We start from the raw sequence: 18,916 nt of genomic DNA, 5'->3' as shown, positions 1-18,916 counted from the left end.
GGAGAATACGATCACACTTCTGTGAACAGTGTGTATGTGAGATGTTAGAAAAATGCCAGAGAGCTTGAGGTCACCAAATGCTCATGGTGGCCGCCTCTGATGGGTAGGGCTTTAGGGAATTTTTACTTTCTTTTGTACACTTTTTTGGGGCATTATTTGAATTTTTATAATGAGTATGTATTGTATATGAGATCGGGATAGAACAATGAAGCTGTTTTTGGTTTTAAAAAAAGAAACATGCACCTTTCTGTGTATCCTCCCACTGAAATCCTGAGGACATTAGTGATGAAGAACGGGTCAGAAAGGGAATGCACATGGCTGGAAAGGAGTCAGAACTGGGAAAGGTTGGAAGATGAAAGCTTGAGATTATTGTGTTTATAAGAACTTGAGATTACATTCATTTGTCATCCATGGAAATCCAAATATTATGGTTAACATGGTAGTTGGAAAGGAACTGCATACACAGGGTTATGTAGTGGTTTCTATAACGGCAGAATGCCAGCACGTTCTAGGATGGTGACATGTCAATCGCCACAAGGATGAAACACGCCTGCACGGTCTTCCTTCAGGATGGAGGTGATATTTCTGGGGTGGGGGGGGACACAGGTTCTCATCCATCAGAAACCATAGGCCTGAGCCCTGCACAGGCAATGGGCTGGAGTAGGACTTCTGAATCCCCCCCAGGCTGGAACCCCTCCCATCCTTCCCCTACCTCTAAATTCTGGAGAGCATCTAGCTCTCCTCCCAGAAGGAGAGACTGAGGCACAGAGAGGTGATGGGTTATTGCCTGAGGCCACGCAGCTGACTACGTGACAGCTTTACTATCTGGACCCCCTGCACCCCCATCCCTTTGGGAAGAGCCCTGCCTTGAGGACATGCCTCCCTCCCCCTCCAGCCTGAGGACAAACTGGCCAAAGGCCACACTCCTGAGGGTGTAGAAAAAGATGCTTCACTGGGAGTGGCGGCTTCTTTGTACTGGTGACAAATCCCACAACTCAGCCCTAGAAGTTCATGGACTGGGCTTGCACTTCCCCACCTCCTGAGACCAGAAGGTGCCATGTGGTGCTAAGATCTTTGGCTGTCTCTTGCTCACAGCCAACACTGTTGGTTTCAAGTTAACTCAAGGGATGACTATTTTATTTTAGTATTCTATTGTACAGCAGGATTTTGTTTTATTTATTTTGGGGGTTTTAGAGGAGCAGTATCAGCAGACGCATTCCCTGTAGCTGGGAGGTGCCCCGGTTGCAGAAGGGGCTTTGTCCCTGGTGACTCTTCTGGTCCCTCTGTGTCTTAGCTCTCAAGTCCGCACCAGTATTGCTCCCCGCATCCACACCCAGTGACTTCTACAGGATCTATTGTACCCTAGCTGGTCTTTCTCTAAAAGAGCAACCAATAGCATTGCAGCCCAAGAGGGAAGATGCTACTGACTGAATTTTGTCCCCCTCAAACTCACACGTTGAAGCCCTAACCCCCCAATGTGATGGTATTTGGAGATGGGACCTTTGGGAGATAATTAGGTTTAGATGAGGTTATGAGGGTGGGGGCGCCAAGATGGGATTTGTACCCTTAACAGAAGAGAAACAGACACTGGGGTTCTCTCTCTCTCTCTCTCTGTCTCTCTCTCTCTGTCTCTCTGTCTCTCTCTCTCTCTCTCTCTCTCTCTCTCTCTCTCTCTCTCTCTCTCACATGAAGATACAGCAAATCAGGAAAAGAGGCCTCATCAGAACCCAACTATGATGGCACCCTGACATCGCACTTCTAAACTTGGGAACTATGAGAAACAAATGTCTGTTGTTTGAGCCATTCAGCCTGAGGTACTTGGTTATGGGAGCCCAAGGTGACTAAAACAGTTCAGAAGTCACAACTCTTTCCTGCCTGGTTCCCAAAGGGAAAACTTGGTCAGAGAGAGCCAACTCCAGGGGCCTGCAGGTCTCAGGTTGAGAGCGGACAGACATTGCTTTGAGAAGCTTGGGCTCATGAAGGCTGGAGCCTACCGCTGAGGGCCCCACCTGCGTTGGGTATGCCTGCACCTGGCTGCTACTTCTGTCTGGTCTGCTTATTCTGAAAGGTGTGACCATGGGCAGGGCCATGACAGGGGATAGTGAGGGGAGCATGAGTTGTGACCTCTGCTCTCACTCACTCCTTGGGCCTACCCTCCTGAAGGCAAGCATTGCCCTCAGTTTCCCCTTCCTCCTCTTCTCAGTGTCTTTCCTGCCTTTCAGAGCTGCAGGCCCTTTCTGGCTTCCAGTGTGCTTACCAAATGGTTTTAATTAGACAAACTGATGGCTGTGGACTGTTACCCAGGAAACTAAGACCCTTAATCCTCCAGAAATGTCTGAGTCCCCGGAAGGCCCTGGTGGGGGAAAAGCAAAGCTCCTTATCTGGGGTCTTCGGAGGCCACGACATTACCCTGGCTGCCTCTGGTCCCTGCCCTGTCCACACAGATGGCAGCCTTTCACTAGGACAGTGGCAACAGCAGGTTTCAAAGCTGTATTTCTCTGTCATTATTCAACAATAAGAAGGGAGAGGAAGAAAAGTCTCACTGTCTGGCACTGTGTGATGTACTCAACATTCTCCCAAAGCAATCGTGGGTTAAAAGGCTGGAGCACCCACGGTCATCTGGTCTAGTCCCCTGCCTCTGGGGATAGGCCTATGGTCCAGACAGCTCAAACCAGTACAGCTGCCTCTTCTCTTCCTGTCCCAGAAGCCGCCTGAGTGAGGTGACATCAGCCTCCAAGGGGACACCTCCACCTGCCCTTTGCTCATGGCGCAGCCTCAGCCCCTCCCTGCTGGGGGAGAGGCAGGAGGCACATACGTACACATTGCCATACTCCATCTCGGTGATGGTGATGGTCTTCACGTGCCAGACCAGCTCTCTCTTGGGGATGAAGCGGTCGTTCCTGGCCAGGTGGCCCACACACACGGCAGCCAGGTCCCCCAGGTAGACGCTATCAAACTCAAATGTATCTGTGGTCCCCCTGCAGGACACAAAGGTGTGGCCACTGAGCGCTGCTCGTGCCCAGTGAAGGAAGGAAGCATTTATTGAGTACCTGCTGTATGTCGGGCACTGGTCTGAGGAACAGGGATAGAATGACTAGCAAAATCTGATGCCGTGCCTCCCTGCCTGGAGGGGTTTGGTCTAGTTTTGGAAGAAGACAATCACAACCATTAAAAAGCCCCACTAGCACCCGTGGATGGTAACATCCGAGCAGTTGGGAGGAGGGTGAGGCCCTGGGCCCTGGGTGGTGGGTGGAGGAGGGTGGTGGGATCAGAGAGCAGAGGGAGGGGGAGGAAGGGAAGAGTCCTCTGAGGCAGACCTGACTTGACAGAGCCATAGGATCAGAACAGTGGGGTGTGGAGGGGCTCAGTGGGGGAAACGGTAATGGAAAGGAGGTGGGGTGTGGCAGTCAGTGGTGGTCTGTAAGTGCCAACTGAAGGAGCCCAGACTTCGAACTGATGTAGAGGGAGTTCAAATAAAAGGTAGAGTAGGTTATGGGAAGGCGAGACTTTATTTAAGCAATTCTGTAGGGAGAGAGGAGATGAAGTGGGCATCTGAGCAGTCCAGAGGCAGCTCTGATGTGGGGGAGAAGGTGAGATTCTCCAGGTGTGTCTGCCCACCGGGAGTGGTGAGTGGCGGCGCCTTGATACGAGACCGAATTTTGATTTTCCTGTAAAGCATCTTAGAGGCTCTCTCTTCCCTCCTTCCTTTTAATTAGAACTTAATTCTAAGCTATTTTATCTGACCCTGTTGCAATTTTATGGACGAATGTCTTCCTTTTCAACTAGACAGTGAACTTGTGTGTGTGGACGTGGGATAACGTCTGTAGTGATTTCCATCCTGCTGCATAGTGGCCTCTTTTTAATTTATTGTTGCTGTAGCTTTCCATTAACTTTTTAAAAATTGAAACATATTTGATATCTATAATATTGTGTAAATTTAAAGTGTATAACACGTTAATTTGATAACATATATTGTAGTATGATTGCCATTGTAGTGATAATTACCATCCCAATCATGCTACATAACTATCTTTTTTTTTTTTTTTTTTTTTTTTTTTTTTAGTAGTTGGACTAATTAAGTTCTAGACTCTTCTAGTGGGCTCTCTTTAAATGGCAGTCCCTTCCTTGCTTTCCTTTTTATAAATCTCCTGTTGCCTCCCTAGGAGGTCAGCACACCGTAGGTACTCAATAAGTACTTGCAGTTTAGGCCCACAAATATGCTTATGACCACCTACCAAGGGGGTTGATCCTTGGGGTCCCTCTCTTACCCACCCCACCCACCATCACTCCCCTGTGGGCACCACTCTTCTTACTTCTTAAAGACACGTTGTCTACCAGAATTTTCCACGAGAAACTCTTTGGATCGGTTCTTCCTGCCCTCCAGGATGAGCCAGACGTTCTCCCTGGTTTCTCCGCCATTGCCTGTTTCTATGATGATCTCGTAGGCTGCAGTGGAGAGGGAGGGAGAGGGTCAGCAGAGGGAAGCAGATCAGGACAGGAGTGCAATGGCCACTCCCTCCAGGTCTTACATTTGATCTCAGACCACAGCCTGGGCTAGGGGAGCAGGTTCAAATCCTCACTGTTGAGGCACTAGAAATGAAATGTGCACTGATCTGGGGGCCAGTCGGATGTTCCCATTTTATTTATTGTAGCAGTCTTTTTGCCTGGCGAACATGGTAGCTGCTAGAAGTAAAGCACCAGCCACTTCTACTTCCAGAAAGCAGGAAGTTTCCAGGAGACGCTGGGGCCTGGCTCTCAGGGATGGATCAGTCCCTGAGATGCAAAGCAAAGGTCATATAAAGAGAAGGGGCCCAACTACAGAAAGGGACGGGAAAGCCCCAGGCAGGCAAGACTGCAGAAGAGCCTCAACTCTCTAGCAAGAAGTCCCACTCCCAGTGCTGTGTCAGCTTTCACTCTGGTGTCACACTCGCATCCCAGCCGCCTCCCCTGCAGTTCCCTCAAGCATGTCTACATTCATTCATCCATCCAACATTTGTTAAGTGGGTGCCAAGTGTCAGGACTAGGCTAGCATCTGGTAACACTAGAACTGAATTTCTACCCGCAGACACACACATCGACTGTACCAGAAGACGGAATGTGGTAAGCTTGCAACAAAGGGCCAAAGCCAGAGAAGAAAAATCTGGCTCCCTGTTCCCTCCCTCATCTACTAGTACTTTCTCCATTACTCACGCCAGCCACTCTGCCTCTGTGCTATTCCTGGAGCACTGAGGCATGCGCCTGCCTCAGAGCTCTGCAGTCACTGCCTGTCCCCTCGGCCCCCAATGCTTCCCTCTTTCTCCCCCACACCAGCCCCATATTGGTTTGACTCACTCTCTCACCTCCTTCTAGTCCTTACTTAAATGTCACTTTCTCACAGAGGTCTGCTCCAACTACCCCAATTAAAATTGCAACCTGCGCCTCACTAGGACTCCCAGCCTGTCTTACCTATTGTTTTCTCTTGTCCTTATTGCCTCGTACCTTCTAACTAGCTATGTTGTTTACTTATTATGTTATTGTTTATGGTATCCCCCCTCCCACCTGAATGTAAGCTCCACGAAGGCAAGGGTCTTCCCAAGTGCCCAGAACAGTGCTTGGCACAGAAGCACTCAAGAAATATTTGTTGAGTGAATGAATGAACGATTGGGCTAATCCCAGGAAGCTTCATAAAGGAGGTATCATTTGACCTTGGGCTTAAAGAGCCATGACAACGATCAGCAGAAAATGGAGAAGTGTTCAAGGCGGAGGAAGCAGCACAAGCAGATACTGAGGGAGGTGAGAGGGGCTTGAAGACCACGTGGTCCAGCCCATTCCTCAGGGGCCAGGCTGGGCCTAGAGCTAGCACACAGAAGCACACAGAAGCAAGTGTCTGTTTGGAATGCCCACTATGTATGTAGCTCTTGCTGTAGTGAATGAATCAGTGGGGGTTTGGGGTTCTGGATCCAAAGGGATAGCTCTATGTCTGTGCCTTTATCTCAGAGATGTGATAAAACAATTAAGATAAGGGATGGCCATGCATGCAGCTCAATGTAATGTCAATCCCAGCCGCTCAGCAATGCTTTTGCCTTTGTGACTTCTCTCGAGGAGAATCTCTACTACCTGGAAAAGGGAGAATGAATCAGAGCAGAGGCAGGTAGCCAACAACAGGGAAGAGATGTTCAGAAAGTACATGACACCTGGAGAAGGGCGGGGCCTGCAGAGCCGAGGAATGTGAAACGGCTGAGCTACCGTCAGTACTAGAAGCCATCACAGGATGGAGAGTGGTCCCACGGTGCCCAACTTATTTCCTAACAGAGGGTAAGGCATGTTCTGCAAACCAGACACCCATGAATTCAAAGTGGATCCTGGGTGTTGTGAAGGAAATGGTTTATCAGCACCAAGGAGAGGAGGCAGGAGCGCTAGAAACCTTCATGCTCACTATGATGAACTCAGGGAGGAGACTCGAGAAATGGTGCAGATGAAAGGCATTTGGGCTGTGGCACATTCTTTCCTGAGGGTCCTGAGGGTAAGGGAGAGAAGGAAGGTGTCTCAGCAAGGACAGCTAGGTTGATTAAAAAGAAATGTAAGTGCCACATGTAAGTGCCACAAGGGCAGGCGTTCTGAGTTATTCATTGGTGTGTCCCCAGAACTCAGCATAGGCCATGGCGCTTAGCAGGTATTCTGTAAGTATTTGCCAAATGGTCAAATAAAAGTAGCTGAGGGTTGGGACGTTTAGCTCCAGCTGAGTTCTTGGTTCTCCCCAGGATGAACCTCCATCTGAGGACACAAGTGTGGTTGTCTGTTCCCTTAGGAGCAGCATAAGAGGGTGGCGCGCTGCCCTCTGCAGGTTCCTAGTACAGACAGATGGATCCCGGTGTCTCCTGGGCTCGGTGCCCTACTCTTCAATCTCCAGGTCACACACATCCTTCTGGAACGAACACACATGCTGCCTCCCCTCTGCAAGCTCTTTGCCAACCCAGGTTCATCAAGCAACATTTAGGGTGCTTACTTATGTACCTCCACAACAGTATTCCCTTCACTGAGCGTCTGATTCCCCCTGCAGCTATGACAGTCTCTTCTCTGGAGTTTTAAGCACCATGTCCCACCTCCTTCCTAAGCTAACTCTCGTTTAACACTGGAGATTGAGAGCAGCCATCACAGCTAGGCTGAGCCCACCCGTCTCCCCACATACTGGTCTCCTCCAGCTCATCATGGATCTCATTGTTGGCGCAGGCAAAGTCGCGGAGTGTCTGTCCGTCCCCTTCATTCTTGGAGAACCAGCAGTCACACTGGAAGCGGAAGGTCTCATCACGGGAATTGTCCTTCACGTCAATGTAGCTCAGGTGCCAGCCAGGAAATATCCCTGTGGGAATGAGATGGTGAGGGCCGGGAGCTGCATGCGCTCTCCCTCCCCCATCAGACTTCCACTCCCCTGAGCCCCCTGGCTGTGTGCCCCTGGGTAAGTTCTCTGTCATCTCTTGACCTTGGTCTCCTTGTTGATGAAATGAGGGGTTGGGTTAGATGATCTCTGAGGGTTCCTCTAGCCCAGCGCATATAATTCTCTTTATAAAACCCTTAACTTGGGGTTCATGAACCCATAGAGTATTTATGCATGAGATTTCAGCAGTCTATGGGCCCTGAGAAATTGTGTTATAATTATACAGGGACATTTTACCAGGGATCGGGCTTATAGCTTTATAAGATTCGCAATGGGCTCTCTGACCCAGGAAGTAGAACTTGGGGAGTTCAAGAAGCTGAAGGATGAATCCTATGACTTCCTGACACCAGTATCCACCTGGCTCACACCCATTATCCTTCCAGAATCAGTTCAGGCATCACCACCACTGCCCACTCAGCCTGTATCATATATCCGCCTTGCTCCCATAGCTTCCCTCACCTACCTTGGCCACATCTTGACCACCCTGTTCATATGTGTCTCTTTCCCCCAGATCATGAGCCGTTGAAGGCAGGGACCAGTCTTATTTGTTTTCATTTCCCCAGTGCCTAGCATAACAACTGGCATGTAGTTGTCACTCATTGAATGCTGAATGAATATGTTATGACTTCAAGAACCTTTGCTATTTGACAGTTTCAGGAGGAATCAGAAGCTGCTCTTTCTTTAGGGGACGTTGCTAAACCCGACACATCTTGCCCTGATATTGAACATATAGCTGCTTAGTTGGAATTGGCAGGGCTCCTTCCAGAAGTGTCCCTCCCAAATCATAGCTACTGCATATGAATTGATATGCATTTGTCGTGACAGCTGCAGGTTATTTGCATCATGCACTGGTTCCATTATTCTCCACCCTTCAATGTCCTTGATAACTCAGAAAGACAAAGGGCTCTACATGGCGGGAAATCCCAGTGGTGTGACAGGTTTTGGTGATGACACTTGCTGCTCATAATATGTCCTCAAAGTAACCCCGCCAGGAAGGCATGTATATGCTTTACTCTCACATCTTGCCCTCTCATGCCACGTAGGGCTGTGGGGGTAGTCCCATTGTTCCTACCAAAAACCTTTTCACTAGGATCAGACAGTACCCAAAGCAACAATTTTAGATCCTGCTGCTGGTCTCAACAGTCTTATAAGCACAAAGGGACACACAAAAATGGACACACATTTCCAGTTGCCCAGTGGCTTCTCATCACTCTCAAAATAAAATACAAACTGCTCACCTGATCCCTTTCCACTCCGATTTCATTTCCTACTACCTGCAACTTCACTTACTGTATCCATCTACACTGACTTTTTAGTGCTTCAATATATGAAATCCGGTCTGACCTCGGAAACTTTGCATTTATTTTTATAGCCACCTGGAACAATACATCCCCGGTGCTGAATGCTCATCCTGTCTCATTACTGAAGTGTCAGATCAAATCTCCTATCTTTGGGAAGGCCTTTGCTAACCATACTATTTGCAGAAGCTTCCTTATCCCCAATTACCTGCCATCACATCACCATATACCCACTTCACAATCTGAAATAATTTTGTTCTTATTTCCTTGCATATTGTTGGTCTTTCTCCACTAGGTTGCAAGGCCCACGAGAGCAGGAATCTTGCCTGATCTATCCACTGCTATGTCCTAGTGTCTGGAACAGTGCTTGGCACATTATTTAATAAATGTTTGTTGAATGCATGAATGTGTACTGTTATTGAATAGGGAAGAACAAGGAAGAATGGCACTGGTGGCCACATTTTACAAAGGGGGGGGAATAATTCAAAGCCCCACTAGGGAACATGGGCTGTCCTAGTAGAACTGATTATTTTATCCCCAACGTTCTAAAGTTTACTGTAGGAAAAATGCTTAAAAACTGAACCAGTGTGGGGCCCCAATTTTTCCAGGCAAGAGATGGCAGACTCTGTATGGGAGTGAGACTGACTGCTGGGTACTCCCTGGATTTCATCATGCCATCTACTACCTGCAATTCCTCAGTGGGATTCCACATCTGATGGAATAAAAAGAGACCAACTCTGTGTTTAAATACTTAGGACCTGACTCCATTCACAGTATTTCTTACGTCCATAAAGAAGAGCCCTTATGTAAATCCTCCATCCCAGTGAGATGGACTTATTAATCATACCTTTGGCATTTTTTTTCCTTTCTCATTAAGGCTCCAAGCTATTCTGAACCTGCCTTAAATTCCCACCTATCCTCTGGACAACTTAGGCCCCACCTCCTCCATGAAGCCCTTCAAAATCCCCAGGCCTACCACATTCACTGTCCACTCACTTGGCCATGGGCACAGATGGCTTTGGATATCTTTGCTATTGAGGTCATGATCATGCTTCAACTCTTTTATGGTGATTTTTACGTGTATCTTTCACTTCTCCAGTAAGATGTTAAGATGTGGGAGCTATGTCTTATGACCTCTTGGTTGCATCACAGGGATATTGACTCAGTAATAAACATAGAATTGATAAATTACATTTAGTATGAACTGTCAGTTTTTTATTCCAGCACAAACCCTTGAAAATATTGTTTGAATAAATAGATAATTTACTTCTCCAAACAACTCCTCTAAAAATAACTTTTGGCAAGCTAAGGGTCCAGGTGGGTAAACCAATTTTCTTAAATAAGATCAGTAGATTGTTTCAAATGAGATATGGGACCATCACAGAGCCCTAGCCATAAAGGAATACAAGGATCTAGTTATTAGCTTTCTACAAACACTGTCATATACACATCATCTGAGCTAGGACACCAAGGGTGACACTCTTGGATTTGGCAGACCTGGGTTCCATTCTCAGCATCCTTAGAAACAGCACACATTTTATCTCTATGCTTCAATTTCCTTATTTGAACAATGTGATGGGGATAAAATTGAGTATTTACGAGGTCCTTTATATTTCTGTGAATTTATACTATTGAAAAGAAAACATATAAATTCATTTTGTGGTTAAAAAATTCTTCATTTCACAATAGAGTTTTTATTTCAGAGGAAGTAAGAAGAAGAGCAAGATGAATTAGAAAATAAACACACTGTTATAATTTGTTCACTATTATAAAAGCTCTCTCAGTAACTGGAATTACGGGGAAGAATTAATCACTTATCTTGATTTTCCTCTATGAACCATACTTCAAATAGCTTGAGGGATTTTTTTTATGGAATTCTAGCTAATAAGTGGATAAGAAGTGAAAATTAGAAAATCACCATTCATAACCCTAATTGTCACCACTGGATGAAGCCATTATATGAAGAGTTATGGGGGGACTTTACAATGGAATAATCAAGCTGAACACCCCTGTTTCCACTATTCTATGTGAGCATCTATTAGAGTGGGACTGCTCTGATGGAATATGTACACAGGTACGAGGTCAGACAATTAAGTTCGCGAACTCATCCTAGAAAAAATGCTACACAACTCATTGCTGAATATCACTATGGTCACCTTCGAAGTACTCCCCTTGGGAAGCTATGTGCCGATGCCAGTGCCTAGTTCACCCTTCAAAGCAATTTTGGAATTCTTTTTCTGGAATGGCCATCTGAGCTGTTGTCATATTACACTTGATGTCCTAAATGTCACAGAATGTCTTCCTTTCAATATTTCCTTTATCTTTGGTAAGAAAGCAGTCATTGGGGGCCAGATCAGGTGAGTAGGGAGGGTGTTCCAATACAGTTATTTGTTTACTGGCTAAAAACTCCCTCACAGACAGTGCTGTGTGAGCTGGGGCATTGTCGTGATGCAAGAGCAATGAATTGTGGGAGAAAAGTTCAGGTCGTCTAACTTTTCCATGCAGTCTTTTCAGCACTTCCAAATAGTAAACTTGGTTAACTGTTTGTCCAGTTGGTACAAATTCATAATGAATAATCCATCTGATATCGAAAAAGATTAGCAACGTTGTTGCAACAAGTTCGCAAACTTAATTGTCAGAACTTCATATACTGCCTTTAAAGTATTTTTGCCAAAGAAAGTTGAACCTGAATCTAATCAAGCCTTGAGAGCTCCCGTGTTTCCCTAGAAATAAGACCTCTCCCGTGTTTCCCTAGAAATAAGACCTAACTGGAAAATAAGCCCTAATCTGTCTTTTGGAGCAAAAATTAATATAAGACCCGGTATTATTTTGGGGGAAATACGGTACCTCTAGGGTGGGCCAATCTACCGTATTTCCCCGAAAATAAGATTGGGTCTTATATTAATTTTTGCTCCAAAAGATGCATTAGGGCTTAATTTCCGGTTAGGTCTTACTTTTGGGGAAACATGGCAACTTCCAGATAATAAAAAATATGGGCAATAAAGACACAATGATACCATGAAGAAGCAAACAGGTCCAGAATGCAGAAATTGTATAGATCATTGGACTCAGTTCCTTCAACAAGTTAATGGCTTAGAAGAATAAAGGGAGTAGGCCCTGCTCTTCATTAAAAGAGGTGAAGAAGCCATAACAACTAAATGTAGTGTGTAGACCTTGTTTGCATAGTGATTCAAACAAAGTCACAAATACCAAGACATTTTTTGTGTTATTAAGGAACTTCGCATATGGAGTAGAAATTTGATGTCACAAAGAAATCATTGTTAAGTGTGATAATAGCACTGTGATTTCAAAAGAAAATGTCCATTTTAAAAGAGCAACATGATAAATATCTTTGGGATGAAATGACATGAGGTTTAGGATTGGATTTTATATCTTCCAGCAACCAAAAATAAATTAAGAAAGAAACCTGAAAAGGTAAAGCAGGTATAACAAATCATAGTTCTTGAATTTATGCGATGGGTATGTGGAAGTTCATTATACTTATTATTCTCTTCACTTTTGTGCATGTTTTAAAAATTTCATAAAAAAGAACTATTGGATAAACAAAAAGAGATGGAAAGGGAGATTCAGGGAAAGAGAAGATTGCTATGCTATTAACTAATCATTTGCAACCTGACTTATACAGTCATTTTTCAGGATCTATAACTTTTTGGTGGAAGACTCTCAAACAAAATATATTTGTCCTCATAAATTTCTATGCAAAGGAAGCATAATGGTAGCTTGAATATTTTAAAGCTAAATATGAAAAAATGTGGCATAGAGCACTTAAGGACATGTTTAGCTGTCTTAGCTTATTTTAACATTTAAACTTCCATCCCTGGAGAAGAAAGCGACTATAAAGAAAGAATTAGGCACACAACCAGGACTTCCTGTCCCTCTCCCGACCCTAATATCCCAACCACCTGGGTTCAGTGAAGATATAGAAATGTTCCTTTCCCTGCCAATGATATGGGCCTGCTTTCAGATCCAATATCTGATGGAAGGGGAGGAGGCCCATTTCTCTGCCTACAAAGGGAAGAGGATAATATCAATGACTCAGGATTTCTTTAAGTCCAAGGGCCATTATGGGGCCAAAGCAATCAGCAATCACATAGTCTTAGGCTATCCAAGGGAGGAAGCAAACTCTTTGAAGAGCCTGGTACCCACCTATACCATCCATCTTAGTAGCAACAAATGATACAGATGGAACTGTGTGGAGCTCTCCATGGTGCTGAACCACTTCTCTTTTCCGTTCAGGGTTTTGACAGCGATAAGACAGAAAGAATTGACTGTCGCGTTTTTGCATAGAAGAAAAACATATCAAGCAAATCGAGAAAGTCTAGACATGCACACAATCAGTGTCAGATGTGGGCAGTGGTATTAGAGGGCTTAGTCGTGCTCACAAAGAGGTCATGGCCAGGACTAAATTTTTGAAGACATAAGGGAAAGACATAAGGGAAAACTCTGATGCTGGAGAAATGTGGGCTCCCTGTGACTGAAGCATGAAAATACAGGGATGGATCTAAGAGACCAAAATAAGGGTATGAATAAATTCTACTAAAATATGTTAAGTCTCTGCTATCACAAGCAGTATGATAGGCATTAGGGAAAGAAGCATGAAGAAGACAACGGTACTTGAGCGGACAGTCAAGTAAAGGAGACAGAATAAGTAAGTAGTTACCAATATGATGACTGTTCTGGGAGGGGGGGGTTCTAGAAACAGGAAGAACTTTCAGCAAGGAGGTGAGGACATAAGAGAGTGTGTTAATTATAAACAGGGACATGTAATTACGGCAGGGTGTATGGTGGGAGTTAGGTCACGAGGCAGGGGTCCAAATGGCTGGAATTACATGACAAGTCCAGAATCAGAACAGAAGCTAGTTTATGATGATTTTAGCTCTAGATTCTTCCTCTTTTTCCTGTTTAGAGGAATATAGTTGGTTTACCAATGAACCCCGATTACCAATGAACTGCCTGCAGGGGCAATGGAGATCCCAGCTGCCAAAGTTAAGAGCAATGAGTTTGTCACCTTGAGAATGATAAGTCTGGATTACCTGGCCTCACTGGACCTTAAGCTGCTGCAGTTAACCCCACTGATATTAGGCTCTCTGAGGGGAATGCACTTGGATTTGGTGTGTTTTATCTTGGCCCAGTGGCCTTGAATACTTTTGTCTAGCAGCAAATCCCAAGGCAGATCCCAAGGCTGCATGGCCCCTCTGCTCTCAAAAGTACTAATATCATGTCAGTGTGTGTTGGTAGCCAGGCAGAGAGTTGGGAGCTCATGGATACATTGTGTTTCTTTGTGATGAGAGCAGGGACATACTTCCTGGGAATATACTTTCTAAACAATGGTGTGGATAGTGCAATCGCAAGCTGTATGCATAGATGTTAGGGTAGACAGACCCCCATTCCCATCTCACTCCTATTAATCTAATCTGTCAAATCCTTCTAATAAGGCTCATGATCACACAATCAGAAGTGGGGTACAGTGCTTTTACTGAGCTACTGGTAGCCCAATTAAACACTGAAGTGACTGTCTTGCCTGAGTGATCCATTTGTTGGGTGTCATGGCAGCAGTTCATCCTGGTCTGATGAACTCTCTGGGGAAGAAAACGGTCTTAATGATTATGACTCTTGTTAGTAAGTCAGACTTTCAACTACCAGACAATCTGCTACTAGTCCTAAGACAATCATAATGGATGATGAGAGCGTGGAAAAAATTTCAGGGGTCTTTGTTTTGTTTCTTTCTTAGGAAAAAGGAGTGATTCACTGATTCACTAGGGATATATATATATATATATATATATATATATATATCCATTTATATATACGTATATTTATTTTTATGTATGCATATTCATATTAAGGCCGAAAGGAAATGATAATCCCTATCTCTGGGTATATTAGTCTTCTTGAGCTGCAATAAAAAAATATCATAGATTGGGTGGATTAGCAACAGCAATTTATTTCTCCCAGTTCTGGAAGATGGAAGTCTGAGATCAGGGCACTGGAAGGGTAGGTGTCTGGTGACAGCTCTCTCTTTGGATTGCAGATGGCCACCTTCTTGCTGTGTCTTCACATGAAGGAGAGCCGTTAGGAATATTTTGAGAATTTCCTACAAATATGTTTCTTTCCATAGACTCATAATGATGACACCTGAATGGACACATGAGGAAGAAGTGTCTCCTTCCACTGAAGCCTTTTCTAGATAAGACACCCCCCATCCCACATCCTGGTAACAAACACGTATGGGGGCACAGCCAACAGAGATAGAAAAAGCTGCCATCATCTCCTCATCTTTTTTTTTTTTTTGCCCACTGGCACAGTGGCTGGGTGAGGGTGCAGCATGGCGATGGCAGGACGGGCTGGCACCTGGCATGGTGTACCAGGAAAGGTATCAAATCTAGCATCAGAAGACCTGGATTGGTTTTGGCTGTATCCCTTCCCTGCTGTATGGCACTAAGTGAGATCTTCAGACTTCACAGGGCCTCAATATTTTTTGGTTGTAGAAAAAAGAGATAATAAAATGCTGCAGTGATTCACAAAGTAGTTGTAAGGATAAAATGTATCTTTAGTACCTAAGAGAGCGCCAGGCATGTAGTGAACACTGTAATGTTTGCTAAATGAATGACTGAATGGATATGACAATGATATTTGAGAATTGTGGAGTGCTATGCCAATATTTGTTATTGTATTGCTTTGGAGACTATTTTCCCTGTACCTAATATGAATTTATTTCGTGTTATGGAAAACATTTAACTGTTTAACCTATGCTAAAGCAAAAGAGTCTAGCTTCTCTTTAGGAAGAGAAGTTGTAAACTGCCAAGTTGGGTTTAATCAGTCACCATGACAGATGTATTGGTTTTCAGTGGGGACTTGGAAGGACAAATACAACAGTCAGGACAGCTCTGGACCACTCATGAAGGAGACTCAGAAAGGCTGGAGAAGGCTTTGAGCGGATGCTAGTTTCACGAGAGGACAAGAGGTCTCAGTTAGAATGGGATGAATTCAGAAGGCAGCATGCTTCACAAGAGGTGAAATTTGGTATTTAACTCTTTTCTAACTAAATAAAATAGAGCTTAAAGGCTCAATGCCAGAAAAAATAACGGTCAGTGTGGCCTGAAGACAACAAAAGGATAACGAAAGAGACATTGAGAACAAGAACTTCATCACAATTACAAATGGGACAATGTCTCCTTAGGTACTTTGAAGTTAAAAATAAATTTCTCACTTGGCTTATATCCTATTCCATCATTTATAAGTGAATTTGACTAATTTTAGACTTGCTATTGTAAATAAACAAGCATAACCCTTCATACAAAATCCCTGGGAAGTGAATTTGGTGACGTAGCCTTTTTTCCCCTTAATTTTTATGCCTGAACTAGGAAGACTTAATGCTCTAATATCACAGAAAATTAAGAACCGCTCATCACGCTGGGAAAAAGCAGGAGGAACAAAGCTTCATCTCTAAACTTTGTCCAGAAAATTTGATGGGAGCATCAAAGTGGTGGCAATCAGCTGTTTTCAGTTGCGGGCCACCCTGAGGTAGAAGGGTTGACACACTGTCAGGGAGATGGGGAGGGGCTCAGGTGGAGAGCTGAGGCTTCTCCCCCCTACCACCCTGACCTTGAGCGGGAGCTACCTTTATTGTCGTGCCAGACCCTCAGCTTGCAGAGGTGGCCCAGGCTCAGCATGTCAGGGAAGCTGAATGTGTCCATGTTGTTCCGCTCAAACTTGTTCCAGTTGGGAGACTGCTTCAAGGCCAGGGTCCCGCTGTCCCCGTTCTCCCCAAAGATGATGATGAACACATTGGCATCAGTGCCCGCACCTGGGAGTGCACAAAACAAGGGCTGTGGATCCTGGCTTCTCCGAAACACAGCCCTCCTGCTCTGGCCTCGGTCCTTGGAGGAGCCAGAAGTGCAGATGGACAAGGCCAGGGATGAGTGAGGTCAGAAATGACTGGTTAGTGTCCTGGGACTCTCGGGTCTCTGACTCTACCCTTCATTGTATCTCTGTGCCTTGTATATGCTGGTGCACTAACTGGAGTCCCAGTCAGCAAGTCTGAATGGTTTAGTACAAGAATTCATCTCATGATGGGGAAATACACCCACACTTACAAGGCACACCAGGTAGGCTGCCTTTATAGTTTAGAAATACAGGCTCCCTCCTACACACCATGGGTTCAGAGGAAAGTTCCCCAAATCTACCTCTGGTTGACATTCTCTACTAGAGTTCCTATCATTTGCTTAAGCCAAGTAGAGATATTGACCCCAGTTAGAAAGAAAATACTTCTGAAAGAGGTGACCCTGTGAGTCTTTTCTGATATGCACCCTGTGGTTACCAATGAATTTATCAATTATTTTCTGAGGGTGCATCATGAGGGGATTGGAGGGGCTTGAAAACATGTGGACACTTGGAACTTAAGCAAAAAGAGTAGAGGCTCCACCATGAGGAGAAAAGGAAGAAGGGAGGTGGCAAAAACAGACTTTACCAGTTGTACTGACTCATCACTTCTGCCTGAGATCCTACCACGAGAGCTTCATTTCTTTGGCTGAAGGCTTCTCTGTTGAACATGTAACCTACCAGGGCCAACAAGGGAATCCCTCACTAGCCATTTACAATGAGTGTGAATGAGTTTGCCGGATTCCTTGCAACAGCTCCTAGAGAACAGGCTTGGTGTAGGAAAGGGTCAGCAGGAGGCATTGCCTCCATGATGAGAGTATGTTTCCTCTCAGCTCCAGGCCTTTGCACACACGAGTGCTTTTGCTTGGAAGGCCCTTCCTCCGGTGTCCCATCTGCCTCAAGAACATCTGTTTGTCTTTCTGGATTAGACTTTAGCACCACCTCTGGGAAGACCTTCATGATTCGTGTCCGTGATCCCCAGCTAGGTAAGGGTCCTCCTCTAGGCTCCCAGGCACCTCACTGTCATCATTTCACGAGAATGTCAGAACCACAAAGGCCTCGGGGCATATCTCCATCCTAAGACTTCAGGCCAAAGCTGGCACACAGCAGATGGTTGCCACGCACAGGGATGTGGGAAGGAACCAGAGCTGTACGGCACCTGGGTGAACGGCAGCCGGCGGCAGCAGGAAGACAGAGGATTCTGAGTCACGCTCCATGTTCAACAGTGCTGATCACACTGCTTGATAATGTCTCCCCACTTCTCCGAGGTAGGAGGGACAGAGCCAATTCAGTCACTGAGAGGAGATACTTCTGTCCACACAGAAAGTGACACACTGACTAACTTTCGGAAGGCCGTCTAAGGAAAGTGTCCTGACCGGAGCCCAGGGCCTGAGCCAGAACCTGAGGAGGGCCAGAGTCGTGGGAGAGGGGAGGGACCCTCTGACTCACCCAGGATGTCACTGGTCTTCACTAAGACGGTGTAAGAAGTCTTCTCCATCATCTCCTCTCCGTTGATGACGGCGCACATTTCACACACCAGCGTCTTCCTGCCCTTCTGCTGGGATAGCCAGTCTCCATAGTAGAACATGGTCAGGTCTCCATTGTTCATGTTCTTTAGGAGGATCTGGGTGAGAGAAGCCAGTGTGGGAACACCCTCCCCCACCTCCACAGATCCCCTACCCGCTAATGCAGCCTCTCGGACCCACCATCCCAGACCTGAGACAACTTCTGATTAGACCAAAGTGTGGAATGGGCCGTCTCCAGGACAAAAACCCCGCCCTGTCCTGTGAGCCTTGCGCAGGGTCTGAAACCCCCACCATGACTACCCTTGTTTGGGGACTTGGAAATGGGCAATTTGTCCAAACATGTTTCCAAGATTGTGCACAAGAAATGTTTGCTGCATGAATGGCAGAAAATGGACCAACCAAATCACTGTCAGCCATGAACACCTGGGACCAGTGCACCGAATTGGCCAGATCGTCCTTGGCATGGGCACTTGGCATATGGTTGGCTTAAGAAAAATCTGCTAATAGCTGACCGGGGAGTAGGAGCCTGACGGGACTCGGGACAGATGGCCTTTGGTGGAATAGCGGATGAGAGGACTGGGTCTGGGAGCAGTAGAGGTCCAAGATGGAGAAAGAGGTAGAACCTATTTGGGCATTCACAGGGGCACCAAAAGCCACCTTGCTGTCCTGCCTGAAGTTCCCACCATTAGAGTCTCTTGCTGTCCCGTTCCTTGCTTCTCTCTCACTCCTCCCAACTCACTTCCTCCAAGAAGCCCACATCTCTGCACACTTCCGTG

General features: G+C 45.7%; 1 protein-coding gene across 3 annotated transcripts in view; it reads right to left on the bottom strand.

The window, feature by feature from the left end:
- The window catches only part of LOXHD1 (lipoxygenase homology PLAT domains 1), a gene marked incomplete at its 5' end in the record, with an annotated part of 134,435 nt that overhangs the window by 3,127 nt on the left and 112,392 nt on the right, over window positions 1–18,916 (bottom strand). For all 3 annotated transcript variants that reach the window (XM_081078305.1, XM_081078306.1, XM_081078307.1), the window contains 5 exons: window positions 2,820–2,978; window positions 4,314–4,446; window positions 7,169–7,339; window positions 16,355–16,540; window positions 18,064–18,238. In XM_081078305.1, the coding sequence (XP_080934431.1) occupies window positions 2,820–2,978; window positions 4,314–4,446; window positions 7,169–7,339; window positions 16,355–16,540; window positions 18,064–18,238 (824 nt within the window). The remainder of the gene's footprint in view (window positions 1–2,819; window positions 2,979–4,313; window positions 4,447–7,168; window positions 7,340–16,354; window positions 16,541–18,063; window positions 18,239–18,916) is intronic.

Source organism: Rhinolophus hipposideros (genome assembly GCF_964194185.1).
Source record: "Rhinolophus hipposideros genome assembly, chromosome: 17".
NCBI classification, from domain to species: domain Eukaryota; kingdom Metazoa; phylum Chordata; class Mammalia; order Chiroptera; family Rhinolophidae; genus Rhinolophus; species Rhinolophus hipposideros.
This window is presented reverse-complemented; position numbering and strand designations above follow the sequence as displayed.